Raw genomic sequence first — 19,684 nt, 5'->3', positions numbered from 1 at the left:
ACCAAAGACTACCAGTCACTGGACCAGCCCAGTGGAAGGGTCCCACACTCACAGGAACCGAGCAAGGGACTCACACATGTGGCTACTTTTTTCAAACTCATAGTTTATTAATACTCAGAAAAACCATGTCAGCACCCAGTAATTCCATTTTCACCATTCAGGGGGTGCCCACGTACGAAGACAAGCATGCAAGACATAAATAAAGCATGGTGCCTGACCTTGAAGAGCGCCCCATGGTGGGGGGGAGGGGCGGGAACAGATGCAGGCATGGGGAAAATTTACATGCAGGGAGGTGGGGCTAGAGCACAGGTCAGCACACGTGAGCACAGGAGCACGGAGCACGGGGGGGAGCGGGATTCTCCAACAGTGGGAGGGACTAAAAAGGCTAAACAGTGAAGGCACACCTGCGCAGGCTCTTGAAGGATGAGCTCTTGTCCAATAAAGAATGGAGAAGGGGGCCAGGCAGAGGGGCCAGGTGAGGCCTGAATGAGCCCATCTCTTTACCTCCATCAATGAATCTGTGCTAAGGTGACACTGATAGCTAATGGTGCAGTGGATCAGCCTCAGGGCTGAGACTACAGTGAGGGTTTGAGAGGCCCTGAGTACAAAATTAAAGGGGATGTCAACAAACTCCTATGATTCAAATCATATTTTACTGCAATATTTAAGAAATCAAAATTAATGCAAAAATCCTTGGTGACTGAAATATCGAATTTTTAGTCAAAGATAGGTTCAGTATTACTGATTTAACCTTTTGTTTCTGGCTCACCACCAGTGTGAAAGTGCAACTGTTTATGCGTTCGCTGCTATGGGTATTTGTGCACTTGTTTTTACCAATGAGTCCCTTTATTTCTGGGGGAAATGAGAGAAAGAACAAGACACATGAAAATAGTTAGAACCCAAAGCTCATTTGTTCCTGTCTTGGTCTCCAGCAAACCGTGTACAAATTTCCTCCACCTTTTGGAAAATCAAAACATTTTCAACGAGACACTTCAGTGCAGGAGCTGGAGGCTTTCCTTCACACTGGATGCTGTTCAACACCCTTTTCCTCTGTTACCCAAGGAAAAAGTCAAATGCACATGCCAAAGGCTGCAAGCTGGCCTGGGACCCTGCGGATGTGTGTGCATCCTGCCGGAAGCTGCCGAGCTGTGCAGGAAGTTGCAATTATGAAGAGGGTTGGGCTTCTGCAGAAGCTGAGCAATGCTGGCCTGAAAAATCCCACGCTTATCAAAGAAGGTATATGGGGGGGGGGAAGGGGGGGAAATCTGGCAATTAATTAGGTTGTAGGTTTCAAAGGAAAAGGGAGGAGGCAACTCCAGCTTTGTTGGCGCCCAGCACTTTCCCTAAAGGCACAGGCAGAAACAGGATAAGCAGCCCCTGGGCAGGTCCGCCAATGGAGCCCCTCCAGGGTCACTCTGAGCCTGTGCCCAGAGCCCCGCTCTTTGGGCACGGAGCCCTTCCAGCAGTCGGGGCAGGCTTCCTCTTGTGTCCTCGGCCCTCCTTTATATCCACCCAACACGTAGGTACTTGTTACAAGTTATTGGCCAAGACAAGACCCTTCTCATCTATCATTACCAACTCCTTCTTAACTTTTCAAGATAATTATCATTTTTAGATGGAGTTTCTTACTCTTGGATCCGAGCCATGAAGTGAACTTCTTTTCAGAGTTTAAGGAAGATTTCAAATTTCTCTTGAAAATTTCAACTCATTTTAAACAAAACTTACCATAAGCAACTAAATATTTAAAATGTGTATTTCGGTAAAAGTGAATCAATTTAGTCCTGCAGGCCTGACCATACGACACAGCAGAATTGGGTAGCAGGAAACTGTACTTCCCCAAGACCTACTCCCAGCGAGGAGGGGGACCTCATCTGCCATTTACCAGCAGCCACCCCTGTGGCTGGTCACATGTACCAGCTGATTTGCTTCCAGAACCACCAGTTGCCCCATGTGAGCCAGGAGCCTGGGCTCTCCATTCAGCCCACAAATGCCCACTGAAGTGGAACGTAAAGGGACAAGCTCAGAGGAGAGACTTTCTCCTTTCCGTGACCCTGAAAGAGACTCAATTGGAGCCTGCGGGGCTAAACGGAAAGATTTAGACAAAAATCACAGAGCCAGGAGATTGAAAGGTCACCCTCAGTTTCTACGGCCTTGGAGTCCAGAAAGCTGCCTTGGAATTGTACCACACACCTGCTATATTGCTGAGGTCCACTCTGAGCCTTGGTGTCCTCATTGGAACGAAGGCTGGAGCTGATGGAGTGCCGTGATGCACCCTCCCTCTCGCTCACTGTGGTTCTCATTCCCTGCCCAGTTTCTCCTCCTCCGCCCCCTCCAGGGCACCCTCCATGCAGGCCCTAGGGGTCTCCCTGAAGACTGACTCTTACCTTGCTACCCACCTGCTTCAAAATCACCACTGCAAGTGTTTACCTGCAAGGAGCACCACTGCCCACAGGGTAAGCTCCACATTCCCAGGTCTTCTGGGATGTGGCCTGGCCTGAGTTCCCACTTTAATGCCTGTGAAAGCAGCAGGTGGGGGGCTCTTCCACGCCCCCACCGGTGGCCCCTCCTCCTTTTCTCTGCTTGAATCCCTACCCACTCTCACACTTCCAAAGGGAAAATAGTAGTGCCCACCTCTGGAGGAAGGAGCGTGTAAGGTGGTAACCATCGAAGGCATGACAGCAGCCCTGGCATGATGAGAACTACCTGTTACTTATCACCATCATTATTACCAGAATCCCCACATACCCACCGTCTCGTAAGGCCCACCTCCCAGGGAGCCCTGCCTCCCATGCCCACGCTCCCCAGGCTGGGGTAAGAGTCTGCTCCTGGCTTCCCGGTAGCACAAGCTTACCTCTCCCCTAGAGTTTACCCTTTCGCATTACAGCACCCTCGTTTGTCCGTCCACCTCACCTACAAACTTGTATCTTCCCTCTTACGTCCTATGCTCCTAGTCTAGTAGTTGCCACAGCGCTGGTGTTCGCGTTGGATGAATGAATGAATGAGTGAATGAATGACTACATCCACCCCACAGTGGGCATGTTAGTTTATTGGTGAGTCTCTTAGATATGTGACAATGACCTAACTCAGCCACCTGCACCCCTTGGACTCGGAGGTTCTGGTATCACAAGAATTACTATTTGTCCAACTGCGTCCTCTCTGCCACAGATTTCGATCACCCCGCCTTCAACCAAAAGCAGAATGGAGGGTGGAATGTGTGTGGCACCAGATTTAGACTCTCTCTGTCCACCCCAGAACATGGACAATTCCCTCCAGCTTGTTTGGAAAGCAGATGGCTCAACCTTCTCTCCAGATAATGTCTTATGCATCCCCGTCAGGAAGGAGGCTTGGGTCTGAATTTCCTGGTCACGGTTCAGTTTAGCCTCTTGGCTTTGTGACCTAGTTTGTTTCCTTTCAGTCTAATAGGAATAGTGATGTGGGCCCGAATGTCTCATAATGCACTACAGCCCTCCATACTTCTTTCTTTGGATGGAAATCAGGTGGCTTTGTACAGAAGAGATGAGCAAGCAAGCTGACACCTTTCATAATCTTTGAGATGCACTTGAAGACATTCCTCAATCACTCCTGACCTTTCCCCCAATTAAATAACCTCAATTCCTTAATCTTTCTTCAAAAGAATCCTTAACTCAGCAAGAGGAGAGGGACGTTCATAGCACTGAGAAGGTGAGGAAGGAACCTCCTCGGTCCTGACTGGAGACCGATCCAGCAGGAATGGCGGGCAGAGTTGTTTGGTAGGTGAAAGGAGAAGCTAAACATTAAGATTTTCATTTTAGCGCAGATGTCAGTGGCACATCCCTCCTGGGACAAACTCCCAACCTCCTGATCAATCGGGGACTAACTCTGGAAAATGTTGATTTTCATTAGGTGATACATCAGAAATTTCTGGGCATTGCAGGAGTACTCCCCGGGAATCAACTTTTAAAGGAGTGACATTGAAACTAATGAAAATGGAAATGAGATTACCCTCTCCCTTTCGAAATGGCAGTGATAAGGTGCCAAATTAAGGCGATTTCTGGGAATGTCATGCCTTTGGGCAATGCAGCAGGAAGACACCCTGCAGACACTGGGTCATCTGACAATTTGCAGTGCACCCGCCCCCCTGCCTGGCCTGGGCAAAAGCGTCGGTCAGGAGCATGATGACAAGCTAAGCTCTGCACCCTTCAGTCTTACAGTCAGTTGATTAAAGCAGCAAGACACTAGCGGACGTTCATGCTTTTCTCTCCCTGCTCTTTGGGTACCCCAAGTGCAGAGTGGCCGTGTGTGTCTTCCCAAACCATGTGGTCAGCAGCCTGGTGTCCGGGCTCCAGCTCTCTGCAGCTGGAGGTAGAAGATTTGTGTCAATTAAACAAGTCAATCGAACTTGACGTCAGTCTTCATTCCAGAGAAAGAGGCATATGTGTCCAGGGCTTTTGTTTCTTGTGATGTGAAGGATGCCTGTGCACTGTTTACGTGTCTTTTACTGATCGTCGTCATATGCCTGTGGGGGAGGGGGAGCACAGTGTGCGTGTTATGCGTGTGTTTGTTCCCCCCACGTGGCCTTGCTTGTGAGTTCTTTGGAGGCAAGCAGAGACTGGGCCCCACTCAGTTTTTCATTTCTCAGGATGGTATGTGCTTTGGCGAGAGCAAATTTCCCCTTTGCCCAAGAACTGGGCAAAAACCAAAGAAGCAAACTCAAAGGAGGTACTGTCAGTTAAAAATTAAACAAGATGAAACTCAGCCCACGTGAGAATCACACTTTTTTAGAAAGCAATCAATGACTGGTTTTCTCTTGATTCCTACCTGATCAAATAACATTTGGTAGCCAGTCCCTGAGGGTCAAAATCCATTTGTAAAAGGTTACACAAGTCTTAGCTATGGATGCCCTGTAATTCCGTACTGGTGCCATATTCTTCACCTTCCTTCTGTCTGGGATTCCCTGCTTGGCCAAACATTTTCCAACATGCACACACACACACCATCTCATCTCCCTATTCCCGCTGATTTGGGAGGAACTGGAGACACTGATCTCTTATTTTAACACGTTGCGTACGGCGGGGTTTAAATCCCTCGTGAAGATTCTCGTGATCCGTACGCAATGTGTTAAAATGAGAATCAGTGAATAGACTTTGATGTAGAGAATTTTTCATTGCAGCCAACTTTTCAAGGGCATCTTCATTCATTCCTGCACATGCTCTGTGCCAGGCACTGTTGTAGGTAGTGGGGTACAGGCTGCAAAAGACGACAAGGCCCTGCTCTTGGGAGCTTATTGCACAAGAACATTCCAAGGGTCTCAGGCGATGTACAGAGAACCAAAGCAGGTTGGCAGGAGAAAGAATGAATTCATAAAGGCCACCTTACCCCTCGACCTTGGGATAAACCCTGAGCCCGAGACTGTACCTTCAGCACCACTCCCTCAGGACAGGGTGGACACCCCGCAAAACCTCTCCACTTGCAAATCTGTTTCAGCCCTTACTCCCAGACCTACAAACGTTCAGCACAGACGCAAGACATTAAAACAGAACAAAAAAATCAAACCTCTGCCCAGCTTCAAGCTCCACTTTATGACCTAAAGAGCAAAATCTTTCTAAAGCCCAACAAGCTACTTCAGCTGCAGAAAACACCAAAACTCTGACCGGCTAGGAACCCAGTGTATGTTCTTTGTCACGTGAGCACCAAATACCGAGAAACCATCCCAGCTGGGAGGCCGGCCCAGGCAGCTGCTTCAAAGAGGCTGTCCTTTAACAGAAGGCTTAACACAATGACCCTGGAAGCTCTGGGGGAAGGAGTCAGTGAGCTCCGCTTTCTTTCGGGGGAGGAATGCCAGAAAGGACCTCACCGCAGGCTTTGCAGCCTTGCGATCCCACTCGGAGAGGCTGCCAAGTGTCAGCCGCTGCACGTCCTTTTTAAATCGACATTACTTGCATGCCACTTAAAAAGAAAAAGAAAAGCTAAAGGTCCAGTAAGCTGAAAAATGTGGAATAAACTGTACCTTTCACCCAAGTGAATAAAGCTGATATAGCCATGGTGGCAATTACACCCCACCATCCCAGGTTGTTTTATTTTTCAGCCCACGAGGAGGAGACACCCCCATCAGCTCCTCTCCACATAGAAGCCCGAGTTACTGCTTCTTCACTCTCCGGGACCCCCTTCAACTCCCCATTGGGGCCCCAGGGAGAAAATGGCTTTTTCAACTGTTCTCAGCACCCTTGAGCTGATCTCTCCAGTTTAGCTGTGAGAAAATCTGGGCCTTTTTTTTTTTTCCGGGTGTATTTAATTTACAATGATTTTGCTAAACAGTGTGAATGTTTACCATATGTTGGTTGTGTGGCAAAATATCCTGGCTCCCCTAAAAATCACGTTGCTGATTCATGTTGAATCAGTCACCCAGAGAAATCCTGGGGTGGGGGTCATCACAAACAGCTGGGGCAGACGCGGGCGGGCCACGGCCGGCCCCTTCGGAGGGACGGAGGGTGGACAGCAGAGCTGGAAAGAATCAGGCCAAGATTCCACAGATAGCTGAACCACCACAGCTCTCACAAAACAGCAAAGTCATGTTAATACTGTATTTACTAGAACTTTTCCTACCGAGAAGAGCAGCTGAGATGGAGCCAGAGTAATGAATAGAATAGTATTAAATAGAAACGAAAAGCAAAACTTTATCACCGTCAAAACACAAAGAGCGCTTACATTTGCTTTTTAAAAAGTGGTCTTTGATCTCCCAATTGTATGGTTTACATTCAAAAGTGAACAAACTCATTTATTTTGATTATAAATTATTATGTTTTTAAATGGAATATGGGTACAGCTTGAGTATTTAATTCCCATCATTCCTTCAATGTCCCCAAAAGTCAGAACCTCCATTATGTCACAAAACAGCCACTACTAATCATCACATGGACGTAAGAATCACCTGGGAGATCTTACCTAAAATGCAGCTTCTGTTGTCACCTTTCCATCTCTGCTAAGACGCTGGGGGTCTGGGGAGTGTTTCTTAAAGCATGATCCCAGGATTGACCAGGAATCTTGTGAAAAAATTCAAAGTCCTTGGCTCTATGCCTTACCCTACCCCCAGATTCTTATGAGATAGATAGGGGTCAGAGTCTACAAATCCACTTTTTCCAGAAGCTTCCAGATCATTCTAGTCATGGTTTCCCTGGCAGCGCTTTCAGGAACACAATAGCAAAGTCCCATCACTGCGTAGATGGCCGCTGGTTCCTGAGCAGACGTGGAGATGTTGCCTTGGGGCTTTTGTTACTCTGCTGTGCTTCAGAATAACTGTCCTCACGATCGTTCTCCTTCTTGACTGAAAGAAGCAGAGAGAGCAGATCTGCTGTCCTTGGCTTTGCTCCCTGAGCCTGACACTTGGCGGCTCTGTGACCTTTGCTGTGTTCCTTAACCTCCCCGAGGGATAGATTCGTACTTTCCCTAAAGTAGAGTCCCTAAGGCTGTAGCTGCTTCCTGGGTTGTCAGGGTTGGGCACACAATCTCACGCAGGCCTACTGTGTGCCTGACCCTCTCCTCCTTTACCGTCATCACCTTCTAAGCCATGAAAGCAGGGAGACTTGCTTTCTTCAAGTCTCTGCTCTGATGTCACTTCTCAATGCAGCCCACCAGGACCACCCTATTCAAAACTGTCACTTCACCCTTGCTCCCCCTCTGCTTATTCCCCACCCATGATTTACTGCCATCACCTTTGTCATCTTCTAACAATCTATGCGATTTACTTACTAACTTTGTTTCTTTGTCTCCTCCCACTAAAATGCAGCATCCTGGGGGTAGCCAGTTAGCTCAGTTGGTTAGAGCATGGTGCTGGTAGCACCAAGGTTGCCAATTCGATCCCTGCACGGGCCACTGTGAGCTGTGCCCTCCTTAAAAAAATATATAATAAAATAATAATAATAATAGCTGGCGGGCAGGGAGTTTTGTCAGTTTTGTTCACCGATAATTCCTAAGTTCCTAGAAGAGTGCTTGGGGCATAATAGGTGTTCAGTAAACACGTACTGAATGGATGGATGGATAGATGGATGGATGGATGATGGATGGATGGATGGATGTCTGCCTTTGAGCTCTATTTCATCTATGCCGCCATTCACACTGGCTGCAGTTTTGAAGATTAGAAAACGTGTTTTCTTTCCCAGCTGAGGTAAGATCTGATTACTCACAAGCCAGTGACTTCCCTCTTTAAAACCAACTTTGCAGTTTTACTACTGACATGTTTTCATCAGATCTGTTTGTGTGTTCATTAACTCATGTAAACGTTAATAAAAGAACTATGAAAACAGCTCCCTACATGTTTCCTCTTGCTTTCATCCAGCGATAATTATATGAATGCACAATATGCCATATATGCCAATGGCATATATATGCTCCCAAATGACAGTCCCTCCCCGGGAGGATACCCAAATACCAGATTTTTACATCTCCCCTTCTAACCACAAGCTGCTCTGCTTTCAGCACAATTCAAGGGTCCTCAAGTAAGAAAAGATACCAGAGTCTCCTCCCTGTGACATGGCAGCCTCTCTCGGTGCCACTAAACAGGTGGCTTGCCCATGGTCTGGGCAGCAGCAACAACAGCACAAGTAGGACCCATGCCATGGAAGGGGAAAGATTTCTCTAGCTCCCTTGGCTAGAAAGGACCCAAAAACTGCTAGTGGGATGAATCAGACTGGTCTAAAAGAATTCTTAACAACCCTTCCAGCCAAAGGTGAGCCCTGCTGTTGGGGCCAGGTTGAGCCTGCTAAGACAACAGTTAAATAATACTTTTTAAAATGCATGACTTCCAGTGCTAGACAAGATGGAGTAGATGTACTTCTCCCTATTCCTTCCTTCTAAGCAGAATGAAACACTCTGAACATTATAAAATAGGCATCAGAAGACTAGAAGGTAGAGAGAAGAGGCAGACGGGCTAGTGACGATGGGGCCCAAGGAACACCATGGTGACATTTTCTTGGGGTGTTCTTTGTGCTTCGTATCTCCTGGACCAGGTACTAGAGAAGCAGGTCCCCAGAAACACCAATGGACACAGACAAAGGACCAGGAAAGAGGCAGCCTGGCAAGACAGAAAACTGTATGCAATGACCATCCTACTCTGACCAAGCACCACCGAGAAGACTATGGCCCTAACTCCGCCTCCATCAGCAAAGGCAGAGTTGAGAGCCTACGGTTCCACCCTCACGCTGACATCATAAGGTGCCCCCAGCTCAGCCTCCCACTGCACTAGGACGGTCTCAGAGAAGGCAGAGTGGGGAGGAGGGGCACTCAGCTCTGCCATCACTCACCATCAATGAGCCCTTCAACAGTATCAGTAGAGACCACATGGGACCCTGGACTTCCACCCTCACCCAGCAGTAACCAGGCACTGCTCTCCCTCCCGTTGGGTGGTCTCAGACAAGGCTGAGTGAGAAGCTGGGACCCTCACCACCTTCCACAGGTAAGAGGCCTCCACCTCCACAGTATCTGTGGAGGCCACGTAGGGAGCAGTAAGGAGGCACCTGTCCCCTCTCAGCCAGGGTAGTATCAACTGAGGTCTGCTCTGACAGAAGATTTAAATAAGGTCTAGAGCCTCATAACCTAACATCCAAAATGTCCAGGTTTTAATCAAAAAATCACTTGTCATGTCACACCAACAACGAGGAAAAAAACTCAGTTTGAATAACAAAAGACAAGCAACAGTTGCCAACACCAAGTTGACATGAAGTTGGAATTAACTGATAAGGATTTTATAGAAGCTATCAAAAAAGACTTTCAATGAGCAATTATGAACACACCCAAACAACAAAAGAAAATCTCAGCAAAGGAAAAGAAAATACAAAGAAAAACCACATGGAGATTTTAGAACTGAAAAATACAATAGCCAAAACAAAAACACTCACTGGGTGGGCTCAAAATAAAAATGGCGAGAACAAAGGAAAGAATCAGCGAACTTAAAGATAGAACAATAGAAACTACCCAATCTGAACAACGGAAAGTAAACTTAAAAAAAAATAATAATCGGCATAGCTTGTGGGACTACAACATTCTTTGTCATGAGGGTCCTGGAAGGAGAAAAAAAAGAAGGTAAAGAAATACTGGTTGAAAATTCTCCACATTTGGCAAGACAAACCTACAGAGTCAAGAAGCTGAGAGAACTCCAAACTGGAAAACCAGAAAGAAATCCATGCCCATGACACATCATGGGCAAATTTCGGAAAACTGAAGACAAACAAGGCAAGGAGAGAGAAGCAGCACCTTATTTATAGAGGAAAACACAATTTGAATGATAACACATTTCTCATCAGAAGCCACTGTAGCCAGAAGAAATGGCACAGCATGTCAAATGCTGAAGGAAAAGAACTGCCAACCCAGACAGAATTCTAGGTCCAGCAAAAATATCCTTCAGGAATCAAAGGGAAAACTAGACTTGCTCAGATGCAGGAATACTGAGAGAACTTGTAACCAGCAGACCTATCCTAAAAGAATGTCTAAAGGATGCTCTTGAAACAGAAAGGAAATGACCAAAGAAAGAGGACTGAGGGCAGCCGGAAGGCTCAGGTGGTTAGATTGCGAGGTCTCAACAACAAGGTTGCCGGTTCAATTCCCGCATGTAATGGTGGGCTGTGCCCCCTGCAACTAAAGATTGAAAACAGCGACTGGACTTGGAGCTGAGCTGCGCCCTCCACAACTAGATTGAAGGACAACGACTTGGAGCTGATGGGCCCTGGAGAAACACACTGTTCCCCAATTAAAAAAAGAAGAAAAAAGAAAGAGGACTGGAACAGCAGGAAGGAAAGAAGAAAAAGGAAAATGGGGGTAAATATAATAAACTTTCCTTGTCCTCTTCAGTTTTCTAAAAACAAATGTCCTCAAGGTGTCCAAGATGGCTCATTGTCACCCAGTAGGTGACCTCACCAACTACAGGGTGGATTTAAGAGGCCACTTGTGCACCTGAAGCCACTCCAAGTGTGGTCTTTGCACCACCTACATCATCATCTCAGCAGGAGGCTTGTGCAAAAGGCTGTTTTCTGAATCAGAACTCATAGAGGTGGGCCCCAGGACTCTGCATGGAAAGGTGATTGTTACCTATGGGAAGGTCTGAGAAGTCCTCAGATCTGAGTTGACCTTTTGTTAATAAAGAGTCAAGCTCAGTCACTCAGTGTGAACTTTTGAGGAAGGTGAGAACAAAGTGTTTTACAAATTCCTGGCTTTGGGCTCTCCAGACTAAGATTGGAACAAATTTCAAAATAAAAAAGCAATCAATACCCCACCTGGGGTGAAGGTCGCACACCTCTGCATCATCACAGGCTGTCGTCCTAGGGAGTGTGGGCCACAGAGGGATCTGCCATTCATCTGTGCCTCAGTTTCTTCTGTAAGATGGGGGCAGCATCTGCCTTTCCTAACTGGTGGGGCGGAAGTGAAGAGCAGAATAGATGAGCCGTGAGCAGGCTTGTAAATGGTTAGTTATTCTCACCCAACGTAAATGTTTAACCTCCCCTTAGAGAGGGCCACAGCGCTGCCCTTCTCTCTTTGAAATGGAATGTCTCTGTGTTCTTCCGACTGGGAAAGGCAGACATGGTTAAAATAAAACGTATAACTTAATTCCCGCAGCCTTTCCTCTGGGATCCGGCTGACGGGCATCCCCAGCACTAAACGGAGAAGGCCCCTGGCTTCAGAAGGTCAGCGGCTCCCCCGCAGAACTGACCACGGTGCCCAGAAACTGCTCCTCCAGAAGCTCCTCCAGGTCCCCACTGTTCGTCAGGCCCCCTGCGCGCACCCTCCTGAGGGCCCAGCCCTAGGTCTTGTCCCCTCCCCACAGACAAGGTAGCAATGACATTTGACAGGCGTGTGGCTGGGAGCTTAGAGAACCCTCAAGAATTTCCCACTAACTAGGAAGGAGGGGGTCTGTAAATAGCCATGGGTCGCGTGGAGCAGATGCTGGGCGTGAAGGCCACAAAGACGGGTGGGGGTGGGGGTGAAGGTGGGGGGAGAGGTCGGGGGAACAGTGTGAAACTATTTTAAAAACAAAAATCTCTTCACCAACTAACCTGTGAAGGCAGTGATTAGTTACCAGCGCTGGCGCCACCTGGGAGCCACCAGTGCCCTGGGCGGTGGGCAGCACCGGCCTTTGGGTCGGGAAAGGGCAGTGCCTAAATGCCGGGGGCTCAGGACGAGCGCGCCCAGCCCTGGCCTGGGCCCCTGACCAGGCGCTGGGACACGGCGGCGGGCGCGGTGGGGTGGCCGGGCCCGTGCGCACGTGGTTCGGGGCGGGCGGGTTCCTCCCTCCTGAAGTCATGGACTTGGCTGGCGCGTCGAAGCCGGCGCGCAAACGTGGCTTCGGCCAAAAAGGGGGTGGAAGAGCGCACAATGTGTTTCTTGTTAGCCGGGACTCGGGTTTTGCTTTTGGTGCCGCGTTATAATATTAAGATGCAGCTTGATTCCCGACAAGCCCGCCCTCGTCGCTGGCTGCAGAGCGTGGCCGCGGATTCACACCGGCTAGAGGCAGCCCCCTCGGCCTGGGCACTGTGTTCCGGCGCCGGGGGCGCACGGCAGGCGGCGGCCGGACCCCGCGCCGCGCGCTGGGGTGGCGCAGACTCGGCGTCGCCAGCCCCGCGCCCGCCAGCTCGCGGGCGGCCGGGGATTGTTTTCCAAGACCTTATCTCTCGCTCGAGTTAATTTTCTTTTTTAATTTGGTGACCGGAACAAAAGTCACAGGAAAATCCTTTGTGAAAGCCAAACGTGGCCACAAACCGGGCACTTCACAGCATTTGTAACTAAATATTTGCCATGCTGGTTGTTAACTGGGCCCCTCCGCCAAACTTCCCAAACTTTGCTTTCTTTGAACGCGCGGAGCTGAAAGGTGATCTCCCCACGAGGAGATCAGACCGCTGAAAGCTGTTGGATTTAGCACCGCGTTTTCCCGGGTGCCCCTGAGGTTATGGCCAGCAGGACCGCCAAATCCTCGAAGGAACCCGGGGCAGGACGACTGCTAGGCCATTGTGGTGGCGGAGGAGCTTTGTTAATAACGCCATGTATTAGTTGTGCGCAACAAGAAGTACAGAAGGTTAGGCGGGTCTTCAGAAATACCCAGAGGGAGAAAAATAAACATCCCCTTGTTTGCTTTTTGCGGCTTTGCTCATTTTCCTCCCTTCTCGTTGCCCCTCATCTAACTCTGTTTTAAGCCCAAATTCGGTTATCTGGTTTCAGGGGAAGGGCTCCCTCTTGCCAATGTATTAAATAAACAAGGAAAGCAAAAACTTGAATCCTCATGTAATCCAGATGCTGTTTCCTCGAAAACCACAACAAACTCTGTTAAACCAGATAACGGGATCGGGCACGGTCGCGTCCCCCCCCCCCCCCCCCCCCCCCCGTTTTAGGGCCAGCAGAGGACATCCAGGTCCAGGAACTCCTCTCCAGAACAGACGACAAATAATTGCTGCTAACACTCCAACTGCAGAGGAGCCCCCTTGAGGGATCCGGATGCCATAAACTGTCCGGGAATGTTGGCATCTGGTTCTTACACTGAACTTTCCCTAGAGATAAAGCCGGGACGGAGGCGGCGTCGGAGTCCGCGGGCTGCCTTGGAAGTTGCTGGCCTCTTGATGTTCTCCGTGGAAAACGCAGCACTGGAAAGGGGCTAAGGCGTCTGCCCGCTTTGTAGTGGTAATGAGGGCGCCAGCGCGAGTCCGCGGCGCGCAGAGGCTCGCAGTACCCGGTCGGGAGGCACATCCTCCCGCCTCCCCCGGGAAGGGTTGGGGCTGTTCTGCAAAAGTGATGTATTTTAGTGCAGCCTCCAAAGGTTCCTAGGAGGAAGGCAGGGGACAGTGGGGACGGGGCCGCGGGTTCTTCAAAGTATTTTTAGGAGTGCAGCATCACTGTCATGTCCGCGAGGACCCAAAGGAATAAAGAAACGTCGCCATCCGCTAAAGACAATCACCTTCTGCCCATCCGCCCTTCCCTCGCGCCAGCCCCACCCTGAACGCCTCGGTTGCAAAAACAAAATAAAGCAAAATCTTTTGCTTTGGCAACCTCTAAGTCACATTCTGCCTCCTTCGGCAACAGGAAGATTTCTTTCTTCTCCCTCTCCCGGCTTCTTTTCTTTCCCCCCACTTCGCCCCCCCCCCCCCCCCGCCTCCTTTTCTTTTCTTCTCTGTCCTCCTTCCTTCCCCCAAATCGCTCGAAACTTAAGACGTGCAGCGGCTGCAGGTGCGCGCGGGCCGGGCGGCCGGGCAGGGCGAGCCTGGGACCGCCGGGCCTCGCAGGCATTGATCAGCTGGGAGCGCGCGCTGAGTGACGGCGCGGTTGCCATGGCAGCCGCCTGAGCGGCGCCGCGAGGACAAGGCTGCAGGGCGGCGTGAATGGGCGGCGTCACGCGCCTGGCGCCAGAGAGTCTGCTCCGGGGCTCCGACTCCGGCCCCGCCGCGGCCTGGCCCGCGCGCCGCCGCCGCCGCCACCGCCGCCAATTCATCACCTGTCAGGGATCACTCGGGGGGTCACGGGCGGAATGGACACAGCTGTGAGAACAAAACCGGGGGGGAAGAAAAGCGAGCGCTCCCGATTGCGCCAGATGTGCAAGGAGGACCTTGAGACGCCCCCTCCCCCCGAAGGCTCCTCCCGCCCGTCTCGCTGCATCACGCGCGCGGGACCCCGGGCTGCTTCTGATTACTGCGAGGGCTGGACGCGCTGGGAACCACCGGCCGGGCCTGGGCTGGAGACTGAGTGCCCAGGCGCGCCCTGGAACCGGCTTGGGGGAACTTCCAGGGCGGTGTGTTCCTTTAAATGGGGGGACGGTATCTCCACCCCCACCCCCCCACACACACCGGAAGCCCTTCACACCTTCCCACCACCCACGGATCTTGCAAATCCAGGGCCCTTTCTGCAGCAGGGAGCATTTGAACTTTAGAGGCCTCAATTGCAAACCCACAGAGACACCAATTGACAGCTCTTTCACTGCCTTGTAACCCACCCCAAAATGCTCCAACACCCTTTTCCCCACGAAAAGATAACTTTAAAGGTAATTCCGTATTGGGCTTGCTGAGCCAGACATACTGGTAACTCAGGCCTTTTTAAAATCATTAATTTATACAGCCTCATAATCCCCTTAAAATGATCTTTAAATGAATGTAGAACTGGGTAGCGTGCCAATCGAGTCGAATTCAACCCAATCAGGCTGACTGGACTCTGACATGGCAGCTAAAGAAAGAAACCAGAAAACTTTCACCATATTTAGCAATCTTACTACATCACGGTACAAAAATGATCACAGGAGAAGGCATTGCCTTAATCAACTTCGCGAGTGTGTAAAGTCATGCTGCACGACACTCATTACCAACCAGCCCGGAGCCTGGCTGTTGGAATGGATAATGAGGCTGGCAGGGATGTTAACATACGGTGTCCTTGGAAAAAGCTAGGAATGCGTCAGTGTCTCAGAAGTGCAATGTCCAAGAATCACAAGTAATAATTTGAGAATCCCAAAGATGTTTGTTTACATTGGCTATTATTGTAAAATAGTCGAAGTATAACATCATGAACCAAAATAGTGTCAAAACAAAATCTGTTCCACTGTGGCATGTATGTGACAGAAACACATGCATACAAAGCACATCAAAAGGCTCGAACTGTGGAGGACTCCGGTATTAAATCATTTCCAGATTTAATATCAGAGGAGAGGTTGTTAATCGAACACTGTCAGGAACAGAGGTACAGGCGGCATTTGCAGAGCCAGGCCCTCAGCAGGTTTCTCTGCAGGTCAGGAAGCCATCCTCCTCCGTCCTCCAAAATGAAGGGGCTGGATTTTCTGAAGGTGACATCCACTAGTACCAACTCGGCCTCCCTAAAAAGCAGCCCTGGGGCAGGCACACGGCTGGTCCACCAGCTGAGGAATTAAACATTAATTGAAGGAAAAAATACTGTTTCCCAATTATTAAGCTTTGCTTTTTCTCCATTTCTGCCCCCTTCCTTTTTTTTCCACGCAAAGGAGATGGAAACTGAGACAAAAAAAAAACAAACACAATACGTAGAAATATTATGTTTTCTTGGATTTTCCAGTTTCGTATTCTAGAGAAGTGATTTTTCAAGACACACAACTAATTCACTGTGATCTTCAGTTAAGCTGAAATTATGTGTGAATTAACTGAAAAATATTTGAGTAAATAGTTGCAAACTTTCAAAAAATTTAGAATGCAGGAATGAGTTCTTAAAGATTTACTTTTTTTTTTTTAAAGGAACAAATAAAACCTGAGGCTGCATCCAGCACTAGTGCTGAAAAGATTCCAAACCTCATAGACAACAGAAATTTTTTTTTAAATAGTGTAAAGATGTCGGTCAATGGCTAGGGCCGCCTACCTGTCATACAACTTTAAAAATACTGTAGGTGCTGGAATGTGACACACAAAATCACGATTTGTGCATAATCACATTACTTTGCCTCCTACGCGGCACGGCACAGACCCCAGCCTCAAGGGCAGTGTATGTAAATAGTTTCAATATGCAAATTCCCCTAATCACTTCCGATTAGTAGGATCTATCTGGCCTGTTCTAGAAAAGGAACCCCGAAAGCTTCCCGCCTCTCGGAGCTGCTTAACGATCAGCACAGTTCCCAACAAGTTAGTATGCACTCATTTTACTGCGTGCACAATCAGCCTCCCGCGTTGCTCCGGGTTGCACGATCCCACACTAAACCTGTCGTTGAAGGCGTGCGTGGGTGTTGCTTTTCTTTTCACTTAGCCTTTCCTTAAGAAACCACACTCACGCTACAAACATCACTTGTCAATGGCCAACTTATTTGCGTTTTCACTTTCTGCAGCAATGCTTTCTATCTTGATGACATTCCCTGGGTCGCAGTGAACTGTGGTTTTCCCTCTGCTGTGCAGAACTTGCCGGGGTCGCTGTGATTTTAGAGCTGCTGAAAGCTCCAAGGAGTCGGGACACATCCTAGGGTGAAGGTCCTGCCTCACCATTGGAATTAGAATTAAGATGCACTTTTAGATTCCCAGGGCTCCTCCTCCTCCACCCTTTCCCCCTGACCCCTCTCTCGTCTCCTGCCCTCCCCCCTCTCCTCCCCAGTCCCCTTCACTCCTCCTCCTTCCCTTCTTCCCCCTCCCTCCCCGCGCTTACTGTACTCTATTTACCACCCCAGCTGGGCTCGCGCCCGCCCCGCCCACCCCACGGGGATTGGCTGCGAACGCGGAAGGACCGAAAGCCCGCCCCGCGCCAGCGCCCGCCAATAGAGACGCCCGCCCAGCCTGATGGACTCTCCACTTCCACCAATGGGGACACCGGGAAGCCTGACCGTGTGGCCCCGGCGAATGCATATAAAAGCCGCCCCGCCGCGCTCCCGGCTTCATTCTGAGCTGAGCTTGGTGCTGAGCGCTGGAAGCTCTGCAGGCGGCGGCGGCCTGAGCTCCAGGGCAGCCCGCTTCCTCCCGGTTTCTCCTTCCCGGCAGTCAGCATGAAAGCCTTTAGTCCAGTGAGGTCCGTTAGGAAAAACAGCCTTTCGGACCACAGCCTGGGCATCTCCCGGAGCAAAACCCCGGTGGACGACCCGATGAGCCTGCTGTACAACATGAACGACTGCTACTCCAAGCTCAAAGAACTGGTGCCCAGCATCCCGCAGAACAAGAAGGTGAGCAAGATGGAAATCCTGCAGCACGTCATCGACTACATCTTGGACCTGCAGATCGCCCTGGACTCGCACCCCACTATTGTCAGCCTGCATCACCAGCGACCCGGACAGAGCCAGGCGTCCAGGACGCCACTGACCACTCTAAACACGGACATCAGCATCCTGTCCTTGCAGGTAAGACCTGCTCCCGGCGCCCGCGCTCGCTGCCGCGCTCCCCGGCGATCGCCTGGGCTGCCCCGTTGTCGAGACGGCTGCAGTCGGTGACTTACAGATGAGCTAATTAACTTTATTTCTTGAAATCTGCTGTAGATCGGTGCGTGAAATTGCTGCTAAGTTCTGACACGTTAATATATGTCTTTGATCTGAATTGTAGCATAAACGTGTTTAATGGAACTTGCTGTTCATGGACTACTTAAAAAGAGAGGCGCTTGCTTTCTCCTTAAGATTGTCTAACATCATGCCTTTTATCTCCTTTCTCGCAGGCTTCTGAATTCCCTTCTGAGTTAATATCAAATGACAGCAAAGCTCTCTGTGGCTGAATAAATGGTGAGTGTTTGCTTGTGGCTCCCGTTGTTTAAACTGACCCTTGGAGTGTGTGTGCGAGCTAGTGTGTTTTTCTTCCTGTGTCCAGGTACTTGTGTATCCGTAAATTTGGGGAGTTAGTAAATGAATGTGTACTTCGATGTATTACACGTAGTAGACGTGTACTTGACATGAAGGGGCTTCTACCTCTGGTTACAAAGTTCACAGACCATTTTCCTTAAAAAAAAAAAAAAAAAATGCCAGTGACTTATGAAGGTGGCAGAGAAAAGTATATCGGCTTCTGTCTTGAATGTAATGCTTTGGCTTCTCTGCTTTTGCTCTGGTGCTATGAGGTACTAACCTCCATGTAATTAATCTTATCGCCACAAATTCCACAGGGATCCTCCTTCCCAAAACTGTAGCCCCCTGGGATTCTGCGAGGCTTGCATTGCTACCCTGTGCCTCAGCCTGTGATGTGGGATTCCAGCTTCCCTATCTGTTAAAACTCAAGGGCTGTTTTCAATCAAATAATTGTTACAAGAAGCAGACTGGCGCCTGTGAGCACTGCTGTTGGAGATCCAGATAGGAGATTGTGTTGGGAAGTATTCCCCTTGAGTCTCTGCTATTTTAATGTTTAATTTGTGTTGTCCAGGCCGACTGCGTGTGTTGCATCTGGACGCCAGGGTTTGCCCAATCTTTGAGTGTTTGGTTAAATGTTCAAACTGTGGCTTCCTCTGGGCGCCAGTCTGCCCGCCTCTGCCCTTAGCTTGCATTCTCCTAAACTTGCTTTCTCTTGCAATGTTTTGCAGGTGTTCGTGACTCTTTTTTCTTTGCACAACAGACAACAAATCCACAGGAACTTACTACTTTTCAACCATTTCACAAGGACAACAAGTTGAATGGACCTTTTTAAAAAAAACGGAAGCAAAACTAAGAAGGATCAGATCATCTTCCCTAGGGTGTCGGACCTGGACTGATATTAGTTATTTATGAAAAAGACTTTTAATGCCCTTTCTACAGTTGGAAGGTTTCTTTATATACTATTCCCACCATGGGGAGCGAAAACGTTAAAAATCACAAGGAATTGCCCAATCTAAGCAGACTTTGCCTTTTCTCAAAGGTGGAGCGTGAATACCAGAAGGATCCAGTATTCAGTTACTTAAATGAAGTCTTTTGGTCAGAAATTACCTTTTTGACGCAAGCCTACTGAATGCTGTGTATATATTTATATATAAATATATATATATATATTGAGTGAAACCTTGTGAACTCTTTAATTAGAGTTTTCTTGTATAGTGGCAGAGATGTATATTTCTGCATACAAAGTTTAATGATGTACTTATTCATGCTAAACTTTTTATAAAAGTTTAGTTGTAAACTTTAACCCTTTTATACAAAATAAATCAAGTGTGTTTATTGAATGGTGATTGCCTGCTTTATTTCAGAGGACCAGTGCTTTGATTTTTATTATGCTATGTTATAACTGAACCCAAATCAATACAAGTTCAAATTTATGTAGACTGTATAAGATTATAATAAAACATGTCTGGAGTCAATATCTGAATTCTG

General features: G+C 48.9%; 1 protein-coding gene and 1 long non-coding RNA gene across 2 annotated transcripts; one reads left to right on the top strand and one right to left on the bottom strand.

The window, feature by feature from the left end:
• Window positions 1-315: 315 nt before the first annotated feature.
• On the bottom strand, window positions 316-12,497 carry LOC141571498 (uncharacterized). The gene is made up of 3 exons (XR_012496244.2): window positions 12,018-12,497; window positions 11,241-11,372; window positions 316-4,495 (listed from the first exon to the last, which is right to left on the bottom strand). It is a non-coding gene; the product is annotated as an uncharacterized LOC141571498 (long non-coding RNA).
• A 4,818-nt stretch (window positions 12,498-17,315) lies between these two features.
• On the top strand, window positions 17,316-19,063 carry ID2 (inhibitor of DNA binding 2). The gene is made up of 3 exons (XM_019755966.3): window positions 17,316-17,767; window positions 18,076-18,139; window positions 18,925-19,063. The coding sequence occupies exons 1-2, from the start codon at window positions 17,420-17,422 to the stop codon at window positions 18,130-18,132; spliced, it is 405 nt and encodes a 134-aa protein (XP_019611525.1). The 5' UTR covers window positions 17,316-17,419; the 3' UTR covers window positions 18,133-18,139; window positions 18,925-19,063.
• Window positions 19,064-19,684: the final 621 nt, after the last annotated feature.

This window comes from Rhinolophus sinicus, chromosome 2 (assembly GCF_057876585.1).
Source record: "Rhinolophus sinicus isolate RSI-liver-muscle chromosome 2, RSI-T2T, whole genome shotgun sequence".
In the NCBI taxonomy this organism is placed as follows: Eukaryota; Metazoa; Chordata; class Mammalia; order Chiroptera; family Rhinolophidae; genus Rhinolophus; species Rhinolophus sinicus.
The sequence above is the reverse complement of the archived record's forward strand: the minus strand, read 5'-3'. Positions and strand labels throughout refer to the sequence as shown.

What these genes read in the sequence shown, in the direction of transcription:
- ID2 (XM_019755966.3), top strand. Translation starts at nt 17,420, where the DNA reads ATGAAAGCCTTTAGTCCAGTGAGGTCCGTTAGGAAAAACAGCCTTTCG. An exon ending in TCAGCATCCTGTCCTTGCAG is followed by an intron (nt 17,768 to 18,075) that starts GTAAGACCTGCT and finishes CCTTTCTCGCAG; the next exon opens with GCTTCTGAATTCCCTTCTGA.